This window comes from Brassica napus, chromosome C7, assembly GCF_020379485.1.
Source record: "Brassica napus cultivar Da-Ae chromosome C7, Da-Ae, whole genome shotgun sequence".
NCBI classification, from domain to species: domain Eukaryota; kingdom Viridiplantae; phylum Streptophyta; class Magnoliopsida; order Brassicales; family Brassicaceae; genus Brassica; species Brassica napus.
This window is the reverse complement of record NC_063450.1, coordinates 53,984,409-53,997,365: the sequence shown is the minus strand read 5'-3', so window position 1 is coordinate 53,997,365 and position 12,957 is coordinate 53,984,409. Positions and strand designations below refer to the sequence as shown.

The following is a 12,957-nucleotide window of genomic DNA, read 5'->3' as shown; positions in this document are numbered from 1 at the left end:
ATCGAACCAATTTCTAATTACTATTCTGTTGCAAATTTTGTTGCAAGCTTCGTTTAACCCAAAACACATAGCACTAATAAACACAAACACTATCAAATGCTTCATGTTGTGGATCTGAGATATTTTTTGGAATGATAAAGATGCAAACATGTTTGAGTATTTATAGCGTTTGTATGGAAAACATTATTTATTTTTAACATCTTTGTAAAAAATTAGTGACGCATATATCTATGGATATAGCTAAATATTGAATACAAAATGAACTAGACAAACATGGGAATTTAGTTTCTATAAGTATAGCTGACTATTACAATCAATCCAGATAAGTACATTCTGTATTACGAAGAATGATAATATCATTATAAATAAAAGATAATGCGTACAAAGTAACAACCTAAACAAAAGATTTCTTGACATAAAATCATATATATAATGATTTAATAACATAAAATCATATATACAATGTGAGACTTTCCTCTCTTCTAAAGTTTCCACCTAAGCATATGTAGGTTCCACATTTAATTTTTAAAATATTTTTCTTTGTTTTTTTTTGTCTACTTTTAAAAGCCCAGAGAGAAAATACAGCAATACATAAAAGCATGATTAACGTATATACAAAGACGTATAGAACAATGAAAAAATTGTCATTTAAATCACCGACTTTCAAATTTGGTTTAAAAAAACATGAACTTTAATTTGTTCAAATTTGGTTAAAAAAAACAGGAATTTTAATTCGGACAATTTAAAGCATTAACTTAACTTAAATAACTACTTCAAACATCAACTTAATTTGACCAAACCAAATTAAAGACGACGTTATCTCGGGTAACAGATTGATTAGACGGAGTTAATCACGGTCTCTAATCTCTGTTAAGTTCAAACAACGTTGTTTTGACTTTCTTTTAAAAATTATATTTATAAAGTAACAAACCCGTGATCAAAGCTACACTCGTTGTAAACCTGAACCACTGGACCAATTACAATTTTGCTAAATTGAATAAATACTAATAGATAATATTAGTAAACCTCCAAATCATCTTCTCCCATCCTAGATCTCTAAATCCCTGAGTCAAGCGGCTCAGATATATGAACCCCACTGTCTGAGAGACCCACATCAAACATATTGGATTCTTGAGGATGAGCCGCAATCACCAGTGGATGGACGTTCGAGTTGCTGCGGACACATAACGGAGAATCAAGATTTACTCTGTTTTTTCTTAACAAAAAAATCAAGATTGCTCTGTTTTCATTCATTCATTCACATTTGTACTCACCTGATAAAAGGAGGCAGATACGTAGAGGGATTAACTTAGGGATTTATGTTGGAAGAAGATGATTTGGAAGTTTAATAATAATGTCTATTAGTATTTATTTAAGTAAACAAAATTGTAAGTAGTCTAGTGGTTCGGGTTTATAGTGAGTGTAGTTTTGGTCACGGTTTCGATTCCTTTCAAAAAAAATTTAAAAAAATTTCAAAACGATGTCATTTGGACTTAACAGATATTATAGACATCGATTAACTCCGTCTAATCAATCTGTTATCCGAGTTAACGTCGTCTTTAATATGGTTTAGTCAAATCAAGTTGATGTTTAAAATGGTTATTCAATCTAAGTTGCTGCTTTAAATGGTCCAGTGAAAAGTTCGTTTTTTTAACCAAATTTTGGTGATTTAAATGACAATTTCCCCGTAAAACAATTGGATGAGATGAACACGTGTCGACTACTGAATGAAGAAACTGAACCGCCGCTGCTTGCTCCGTGAGTCAACTCCGGTCATAAAGATGAAGATCCAATCTCTCAGTTTCCAAACTTGTTCTAATGTCTCAAACATAAAACAATCTTTGTCAAAGAGCAGGAACAGACACCCAAAGAGGGGTGTATCATTTAAACAATCAGAGTATGATTCTTGCGAATGAGTCATATGTTTCTGATGAGTTTTGAAACTGTATAAGGTATGTAATTGGCGATGTAATATTAAACTTTTTATTATATCAAATCGATTTATTTTATTTATGGTTTATAGTTATTTGAAGAACAAAGTAAAGCAGAAAGCTACGCTAGCTTCCAAGGGAGAACCCACACTGGCGAAGACGACGGTTCATAACTTCTTGTAAACCAAATTCCATCATCTTTGCCAATCCATACACGTATCTGATCATGTCGCGGATAATTTGAATGATATGCTTCAAGATCATAATAATACGTATGATTATCATGTCTATAACTAATATTACAATCCCATCGTGTATGAAATGGCCATGGATAGTCAGTGAAATCAACGACAAACGAAGTTCCATCATCACTGGCAACTAAACGAGAAGTTTCTGATCTCCCCCAGTTACTTTTACACTTGACCAACAAAACTTGACCATGATCGAACCAATTTCTAATTACTATTCTGTTGCAAATTTTGTTGCAAGCTTCGTTTAACCCAAAACACATAGCACTAATAAACACAAACACTATCAAATGCTTCATGTTGTGGATCTGAGATATTTTTTGGAATGATAAAGATGCAAACATGTTTGAGTATTTATAGCGTTTGTATGGAAAACATTATTTATTTTTAACATCTTTGTAAAAAGTTAGTGACGCATATATCTATAGCTAAATCTTGAATACAAAATGAACTAGTCAAACATGGGAATTTAGTTTCTATAAGTATAGCTGACTATTACAATCAATCCAGATAAGTACATTCTGTATTACGAAGAATGATAATATCATTATAAATAAAAGATAATGCGTACAAAGTAACTACCTAAACAAAAGATTTCTTGACATAAAATCATATATATAATGATTTAATAACATAAAATCATATATACAATGTGAGACTTTCCTCTCTTCTAAAGTTTCCACCTAAGCATATGTAGGTTCCACATTTAATTTTTAAAATATTTTTCTTTGTTTTTTTTTGTCTACTTTTAAAAGCCCAGAGAGAAAATACAGCAATACATAAAAGCATGATTAACGTATATACAAAGACGTATAGAACAATGAAAAAATTGTCATTTAAATCACCGACTTTCAAATTTGGTTTAAAAAAACATGAACTTTAATTTGTTCAAATTTGGTTAAAAAAAACAGGAACTTTAATTCGGACAATTTAAAGCATTAACTTAACTTAAATAACTACTTCAAACATCAACTTAATTTGACCAAACCAAATTAAAGACGACGTTATCTCGGGTAACAGATTGATTAGACGGAGTTAATCACGGTCTCTAATCTCTGTTAAGTTCAAACAACGTTGTTTTGACTTTCTTTTAAAAATTATATTTATAAAGTAACAAACCCGTGATCAAAGCTACACTCGTTGTAAACCTGAACCACTGGACCAATTACAATTTTGCTAAATTGAATAAATACTAATAGATAATATTAGTAAACCTCCAAATCATCTTCTCCCATCCTAGATCTCTAAATCCCTGAGTCAAGCGGCTCAGATATATGAACCCCACTGTCTGAGAGACCCACATCAAACATATTGGATTCTTGAGGATGAGCCGCAATCACCAGTGGATGGACGTTCGAGTTGCTGCGGACACATAACGGAGAATCAAGATTTACTCTGTTTTTCTTAACAAAAAAATCAAGATTGCTCTGTTTTCATTCATTCATTCACATTTGTACTCACCTGATAAAAGGAGGCAGATACGTAGAGGGATTAACTTAGGGATTTATGTTGGAAGAAGATGATTTGGAAGTTTAATAATAATGTCTATTAGTATTTATTTAAGTAAACAAAATTGTAAGTAGTCTAGTGGTTCGGGTTTATAGTGAGTGTAGTTTTGGTCACGGTTTCGATTCCTTTCAAAAAAAATTTAAAAAAATTTCAAAACGATGTCATTTGGACTTAACAGATATTATAGACATCGATTAACTCCGTCTAATCAATCTGTTATCCGAGTTAACGTCGTCTTTAATATGGTTTAGTCAAATCAAGTTGATGTTTAAAATGGTTATTCAATCTAAGTTGCTGCTTTAAATGGTCCAGTGAAAAGTTCGTTTTTTTTAACCAAATTTTGGTGATTTAAATGACAATTTCCCCGTAAAACAATTGGATGAGATGAACACGTGTCGACTACTGAATGAAGAAACTGAACCGCCGCTGCTTGCTCCGTGAGTCAACTCCGGTCATAAAGATGAAGATCCAATCTCTCAGTTTCCAAACTTGTTCTAATGTCTCAAACATAAAACAATCTTTGTCAAAGAGCAGGAACAGACACCCAAAGAGGGGTGTATCATTTAAACAATCAGAGTATGATTCTTTCGAATGAGTCATATGTTTCTGATGAGTTTTGAAACTGTATAAGGTATGTAATTGGCGATGTAATATTAAACTTTTTATTATATCAAATCGATTTATTTTATTTATGGTTTATAGTTATTTGAAGAACAAAGTAAAGCAGAAAGCTACGCTAGCTTCCAAGGGAGAACCCACACTGGCGAAGACGACGGTTCATAACTTCTTGTAAACCAAATTCCATCATCTTTGCCAATCCATACACGTATCTGATCATGTCGCGGATAATTTGAATGATATGCTTCAAGATCATAATAATACGTATGATTATCATGTCTATAACTAATATTACAATCCCATCGTGTATGAAATGGCCATGGATAGTCAGTGAAATCAACGACAAACGAAGTTCCATCATCACTGGCAACTAAACGAGAAGTTTCTGATCTCCCCCAGTTACTTTTACACTTGACCAACAAAACTTGACCATGATCGAACCAATTTCTAATTACTATTCTGTTGCAAATTTTGTTGCAAGCTTCGTTTAACCCAAAACACATAGCACTAATAAACACAAAAACTATCAAATGCTTCATGTTGTGGATCTGAGATATTTTTTGGAATGATAAAGATGCAAACATGTTTGAGTATTTATAGCGTTTGTATGGAAAACATTATTTATTTTTAACATCTTTGTAAAAAATTAGTGACGCATATATCTATAGCTAAATCTTGAATACAAAATGAACTAGTCAAACATGGGAATTTAGTTTCTATAAGTATAGCTGACTATTACAATCAATCCAGATAAGTACATTCTGTATTACGAAGAATGATAATATCATTACAAAAAAACAGGAACTTTAATTCGGACAATTTAAAGCATTAACTTAACTTAAATAACTACTTCAAACATCAACTTAATTTGACCAAACCAAATTAAAGACGACGTTATCTCAGGTAACATATTGATTAGACGGAGTTAATCACCGTCGCTAATCTTTGTTAAGTTAAAACGACATCGTTTTGACTTTCTTTTAAAAATTATATTTATAAGGTAACGAACCCGTGACCAAAACTACACTCGTCGTAAACCTGAACCACTAGACCAATTACAATTTTGCTAAATTAAATAAATACTAATAGATAATATTAGTAAACCTCCAAATCATCTTCTCCCATCCTAAATCTCTAAGTCAAGCAGCTGAAATATATGAACCCCACTGTCTGAGAGACCCACATCAAACATATTGGATTCTTGAGGATGAGCCGCAATCACCAGTGGATGGACGTTCGAGTTGCTGCGGACACATAACGGAGAATCAAGATTTACTCTGTTTTTTCTTAACAAAAAAATCAAGATTGCTCTGTTTTCATTCATTCATTCACATTTGTACTCACCTGATAAAAGGAGGCAGATACGTAAAGGGATTAACTTAGGGATTTATGTTGGAAGAAGATGAATTGGAAGTGTAATAATAATATCTATTAGTATTTATTTATGTAAACAAAATTGTAAGTAGTCTAGTGGTTCGGGTTGATAGTGAGTGTAGCTTTGGTCACGTGTTCGATTCCTTTCAAAAAAATTTTTAAAAAAATTCAAAACAATGTCATTTGGATTTAACAGATATTTAGACGTTGATTAACTCCATATAATCAATCTGTTACCCGAGTTAACGCCGTATTTAATATGGTTTAGTCAAATCAAGTTGATGTTTAAAATGGCTATTCAAACTAAGTTGGTGTTTTAAATGGTCCAACGAAAAATTCATTTTTTCAACCAAATTTTGGTGATTTAAATGACAATTTTCCCGTAGAACAATTGGATGGATGAACACGTGTCGACTACTGAATGAAGAAACTGAACCACCGCTGCTTGCTCCGTGAGTCCACTCCGGTCATCTTCTCCGGCGTGAGAATCAGCTTCACGTATCACTGTAAGTTGTCTTTTGCTGCATCCCCGATTGAGGTGAAAAAATCCTCCTTAAAGTCCATCAGATTATTGAAGTCCTGGGATTAACGGCAAAACAGAGATCATGATATTCATCTGGACGTTCATATATGACCTCTGATTCTACTCAACATGAATTAGATCATAGCCATATAAATCTCCATCTTTCCAATTCTCCGTCATTTAGAGAAACTTTGTCCAAACATAAGGAAACAAAGACTTTACACTATGAAAAGAAAAAATGAAACATTAGCTGATGAAACAAAAGAAGAGTCTCAACAAAACCGAAATATGACAATTTAAAGAACAATGTAGAAGTTGCCTAAAAGGACGACTGGTTGCAAGCGTTACAGTAGAGAAACAAGGAAGATGAGAAAAAGGTTGAGATGGGTCTACCTTGTCAATATAGTGTAAAATGTAATGAGCTACAAAGTATAATATTAGCAAAAAAAACAAACGCAATTAAGTTTTTGTTGAATTTTTTTTGTTAAGTGCCACGTGTCCAAAAACACTATCTCCTCCATGTGGCGGCCTGTGAAGAAAGGTAACTCTCTTTTATTGTAGTAGACTAAGTGCGTCATTGACTCATTTTTTGTTTTATATAAAATTTTGAAGTGATGCTATGTTTTTCTTTGGTCTTTGATTTCCCGAGATTTGTATTGTAACGTGTTCGAAGTTGTGTAAGTGAGTATTTTTGTAATGTGTTTTGGTGTTAATCATTTTTGTTGTTTTAGTAGAGCGGTATATTTGGTAGTATTTTTATTTCGTTGTTGTAGCAGAACGATATATTTGGTAGTGTTTTTATTTTCGTTGTTTGTTTTGAAATAATAGGTCATTATTCCAAATTTTGTAGTTATTTCTATTTTGTTAAAATTTCTGTTTGTTGTGTATAAATAGTCATATAAGTTACTAAAAAAACTGAACTGTCGTGAAATTTGCAAATCTACACATTTTTAGGTCTAAACGGGCTGAAAGTGTAGTAAGAAAATCAAAACAGTCACTCTCTATTTCCCAGAGGAGTCTGAAACCATAGAAACCCTACATCTCCATTGAAGAGGAAGATTCGGCATCTAAAAAGCTCTTTGGGTCACTTTTGGAATTTTCTAAAAATATTTTCTAAAACATATAATATCAAAACCAAAAAAAAATAATCAATTACCATAAATAACAGAACTCACTATTAGAGAGAAATTTCTCCCACCCCACCTAACGGATGTTCATCTTTTATAGGGGGAGGAGACTTGCTCTTTTTGTTTTTTGTTGTAAATTTTGATCTTAACCTAGTAGCTTTCATGTAAATTTTGATCTTAACCTAGCTATTCCCAAGAACATTTTGTTTTCTGAGCTTATCTAATTTGTGACAAAAAATGGGTGAGAAACAGAAGAATTTCAGAAGAAAAAAGAGAAGATTAAGAGGGATGTATTCAATATAACATTTGAGGTGATTTGATTTTTAATGGAGTTTTAGATGATTTTAATAATTTGCAGAGATTTAGGTGATTTTTGTTAAACCACTCTAGAATATAACCTAAAACCATGGGATTTGAGTTTTAATTTTTTTATCTAAGAAACTCCACCTCAAACACTTAAAGTCACCTTAAAGCTTTAAAACTCCACAACTTAAAATATATTTAATAACAGTGGAATTTAGAGTACTCTACGAAATGTTAAGTTCAATAACACTGGATTTCAAATGAGTTATTAAAATTCATGTTTGAATAACAGTTAATTTGTCATTTTAATACAAATCACCTAAAACTCTCGGTTGAACACATCCCTCTAAGATATTTTGTTATTTGATAATTTGATAAAGTTTTGGATACAAATATTCTCGATACTTATAGCATAAAAAGTTATAAGTTAGTAATAAACCTAAGCCCATAACCACTCTGAAGCAATGATCGTGACAGCCAAATTACTAGCTTATCATTATTTCCTCCTTGAAGAACCTTGTCCTCAAGGTTATTATAATTTTATCTCCACCTCTGCAATCCGCTTCCTCTTTTCCAGGACCGGGTGAGTAGGGGGACAAGCGGTGCAACCACTCCGGGGCCAAGTCCGTGTCCTCCGTGTATCAATAGTTAAGAAGTTTAATTTTTTATATAAATCTATATTTTTATATTAAAAGTCATAAATATAATAAATAAATTTGAAAATAGGTCAAAAATATTTGATATGTATATAGTTTAAATATATTTTAAACATTATCTAAATATAAATCTTAAAAGATAAAAAAAAATTGTTCTCAAATCCATAACAATGTTAAGCCAGCCCTACTCTTTCTTGGTTTGGTGTAGCGTGTATTCGTGTTCTCAAAAGACATAGTCCTCAAAAGACTTAAATAACTCTAACCTTATTATGGTTCCAACTGCAATGATAAACATTTTGGCTCGAGCCTCCTTTGAATCTCTAGGCAGTGATAAACATTCGATAACTCCTGAATCACAAAGTTCAACTGCAATGAGTTCAGAAGTGACAATACATCGGATACTTTGCTCCTTCCTATATATATTTCTTTCCATTGTATCAATTCTATCCCCTCAGCCTAACAACTAAAGAGTGTTTCCATTCCCTTAACCACGCTTGACCTCTTTTCCTTGAATTGTTGCTCTAGAGGCCTAAGAGAGTGAGGAAGGTAAAGCCCTCACTCTTACTACTGACTCAACACCATAATCACTACACTCTTCAGTCTCCACTGTCTCTTGAATAACAATCTGCCCCAGATTCTGAAGCCGATCTGCAGCAGTAAGACTCGTATGACCTCCTGACGTAGACGTGGTCAGAGCCGTGCTCACCTTATCAATTTTGGGGTATTGGCCCCAGGCCCCCTCTCACATTAGTACATTTTAAGGTCTCTATATTCATAAATCATATAATTAATATATGATAATATGTTAAAACTATAATTATCTCTTAATACTTTTCAATAATATGACTATTTTGTGAATATTAATTTTATTGTATATTTTTTATTTTGAATGTCGAAAATATTTTTCTGCATATAATTTGAGTTTGTATATACAATTTTCAGTTGTAACTAAAACATAATTTTTGCCATTAATTTTCATAAGATTAATTTTTCTTAAAAATAATTTTAAAATATAAAATAAGAAAACAATTTATTTTCTGGTTCGTATTAAAAAAAATTAATACTCATAATTGATAGAAAATAAATTATTTTTGCACTAGACCCCTAATAGCTTTCGCACGGCACTGGACGTGGTGATACCCAAATGAAGTTTAATGTTAATTAGCCACCACAACTGCAGCATAAGTTTTGTCCTTTAAATTTTATTTGTGTCTTTCGACTGTGTTTACCAATACCTACAACGGACTTGGACGGTGAGCTTACAAGTTACAACAACAACTACGGTGAGCTTCTATCAATCATTTAAGCAAAGTCCGACGAAATAAGATTAGGCAACGTTATACATGTTGCTATACTAAACTTATACAAACGTGACGATATGATACATTAGCATTATTGAGATTGTCTGGATACAATAATTACAATCAATAATTTTCTCCAATTAAAAAATTAAGAACTTCACACTTTAGAAATCGAAGTTCATATGCATGGATATTTTGTTAGAAAAAAAACTATGATAATAGTTACGATATTTTTATTACGTATACATCATATTAGATATTTTATCTACTCTTCCAAATGTTAACATAAGCCGCACCTATCCGAATACTTTGTTTTCTTTCTTTTCTTTCACAGTTTTTGGGTTGTTAATAGAATATCTTTCTCGGGTTAGGACAATGAGACATCACGGTATGTAACAATATGCCCTTCATCAAAGATTAATTCTGTCTAGTTCCAAGAATCTTGGAAACACAAGCTGAAGAAGGCTTTGGATTAAACAGCTTCTTCAGCTCATCATACCTCCCAGCATCAAAATCTTGAGCCTCCATCAGTTTCCTCTGTTTATCCCCAAACCTGCTTTGGTAAAACCCTTCAAAGGAAGGCTCTTTTGAGGTCCTGAGGAAAAAAGAGTAACCGGCCATGAAGTATATAGATGTGACATAGAAACAGATTGGCTCCATAACGTCCCATGTGAGTTCCCAGAAGGTTAGCCTCATGAACAATGCGGTCTGGAGGATCATGTAACCAAGACCAGCCTGAAGCTCTCTCCTCACCAAGGAATGTGATTTCTGGTCAATGACCTTCTTTATGGCTTCAAGCTCTTTTAGCTCCTTTCTTCTTGGGCCGTTTGGGTTACGGATCTGTGGTAAGGGAAGCAGGCCCTCAATGGATTTGGTTACCTGATTGATCACACACAATACAAAAACATAGTATAAACTTTTAGTTATAACAACAAATTCACCACCTCTCTAAGCTTTAACCGGACATGATTTTTTTTTTGTCAAACATGTTTGGACATGATTAGCATTTAAAACACACAAGACAGCTTATGATCAATGATATTATTGACTAATTTGTCAATCATCCAAATCATGGGCGCCTAAACAAATCGTCGGTCGTAAACAAAACAAAATTTATTTGACCGAAAAAAGAAAAAAGAAACAAAACAAAATTTATAAGACAGTTTTTTAAAAAATTGGTGTAGGCGCCTATATGCCTGCCTAAACATATTTTTCTATAAAATACCTAATTACCTTACCACCCAGCAATTTCTTAAACATTGATCTAATTAATGATTATTTGAAATTGGCCAAACTAAATAGAAAGAAGAACAAGAACAAGTTACCTGATCAGGTCTCAAGCAAACATAATCTCCCAGAACGATGACGTTTCCTGAATCATCAAGCATCTTCCCTATCCAACTTCCATGAGCAGGATCCGAACAAGAATCATTGCAGACGCTGACGAAATCAGAGTAAGGGATCCAGCTTTGCCCTGTCTCCATCAGCTTCGTTTTCACGACTTCAATCTGCGCAGCTCTAAGCAACTTCTTGGCGTCTTGCACGGTAAGCCCCAAAGCCACCGTCTCCTCCGCAGCTGCAGGTTTCGTCGGAGGTGAAAGTCCGTCTAATCGAATCCGGCCCTTGTTCACATCCATCTCTCGAAGCTTATCAATCAAACTCTCCCCAACAGGCTTCTTCAGAGTCGTATCCATCCAGTTCACGGTGATGTTCTGCAAAAACCTCCGTGACACCGACACATCTCCAGGCTTCGGATCAACCGTGGCTTCTCCTGGATCGTTGGGAACCCTGGTCCGCACGGCTAACGAAGACGACGAGATTCGACAGTTCATGAGACCTTGCGACGACATCTTAGAGATGTTGAACAAACGCTGCGACAAAAGCTTCCCCATAGCCATTGCCAAAATCAAAACAAAATAATCAAAAACGAAATCCACAAAGAAAAACCAAAGAGAAAGAGTGAATTCAATATACATTGAAAAATAATAGCTGGAGCAAGATAGCTTTATATAGGGTTCATAACCAAAGTCCTGATCTGTTACAATCTAGTTTACTTTTTGTCTTAAAACAAAATTAACTAAGTGGGACCTGCACACGTCAGCCGATATATGTATATCAGAACAATTCAATACAATATACTACGTTGCATTTTCCTGAATAATTCTTGAGATATTGGATGGCTGACAACCGTTGGTGATAGCTTGCGGTGACTCCGCAGCCGTCGGATTAACATTTTGGTTTGTAAATATTATCTTTCTTCGACTATAATGGAAACAACAGATTTTAAAGCTAAAAACGTGTCGCCACATATTTTCTGTTTTATCCTTTTTACATATAGGAAGTGAATGGTTATGTTAAAGGAGATGATTTGTTGATTTGTTACTCAATTTGTTTATGGTTTTAACTCAGTTATAGTTTGTAAGGAAAGGTGTCACCATTTTCTGACTTTATCTTTTACATATAGATGATAATGTTAGAAAGGATGGTTTTTATGTGTATGTATATTTGGAAATCCGGTAATATTGAAAGTTGACGTGTTGCGACATTTTCCATTTAGTCTTTGCCTTATTGGTGAAAGATTTTGTATTATTTGGTTTATTTTGGTGATACAGTATTAGTCTTATCTTTCAAATAATAATAATAATAATAATAATAACAATAAAAATAATTATATAAGTTTTTTTTATAACTGGTTAGGAAAAAGAGTATCACCAGATAAGATATGTTAACTAAACAAAGAGATGATTATTTGAAAAATGTAGTTTATAGTTATACTCTGACAACTATTACAGAAATTACAAAGATAATGGAAATCCAAATAACTATTCATTTACAAAAATATTTATTAGTCTCTTTAAAATTAATATAGTTGATATAAATTCAAGTCACTTTGTAAGAAATTAAATGATAAATTTATTTTAGTAGCACTTCATTTTCTTTTTCAACCCAATTCTATATAAAGTTATAAAACAATGCTGGAAAATCATGCAAGTGACAATTTGTTTCGTTGCGCAAGTGGCCAGTTTCGTGTTGCAAGATTTATACATTTAATACGATCTATTGCACGTGTTCTTTTTATAGTCACAAAATATTATGGGATGCAATTTTGTTTATAAGCACTACAAATATATGCACCTCAATATATTAAACCAACTACAATAATTCTTATTAATGTAGTATAGCTCTGGGTATAAGATCATCTTAGTTAGAATCTTCACCATTATATCAAGGAAATGGTCCATCCGTGGCCCACCTCCCATTGAAGAATAGTCTAGACCTCTCCATAGAACTGAAATACCTCCAGGTTAATCAGAGAAAAAGTAATAATAATAATATCAAGAATTTTTTTTTAAATAGACATCCATTT

At 32.9% G+C, this 12,957-nt stretch overlaps 1 protein-coding gene across 1 annotated transcript; it reads right to left on the bottom strand.

Moving 5' to 3' along the window:
- Positions 1–9,864: 9,864 nt before the first annotated feature.
- On the bottom strand, positions 9,865–11,581 carry LOC106408619 (calcium uniporter protein 1, mitochondrial-like). The gene is made up of 2 exons (XM_048763417.1): positions 10,916–11,581; positions 9,865–10,469 (listed from the first exon to the last, which is right to left on the bottom strand). The coding sequence occupies exons 1-2, from the start codon at positions 11,564–11,566 to the stop codon at positions 10,008–10,010; spliced, it is 1,113 nt and encodes a 370-aa protein (XP_048619374.1). The 5' UTR covers positions 11,567–11,581; the 3' UTR covers positions 9,865–10,007.
- Positions 11,582–12,957: the final 1,376 nt, after the last annotated feature.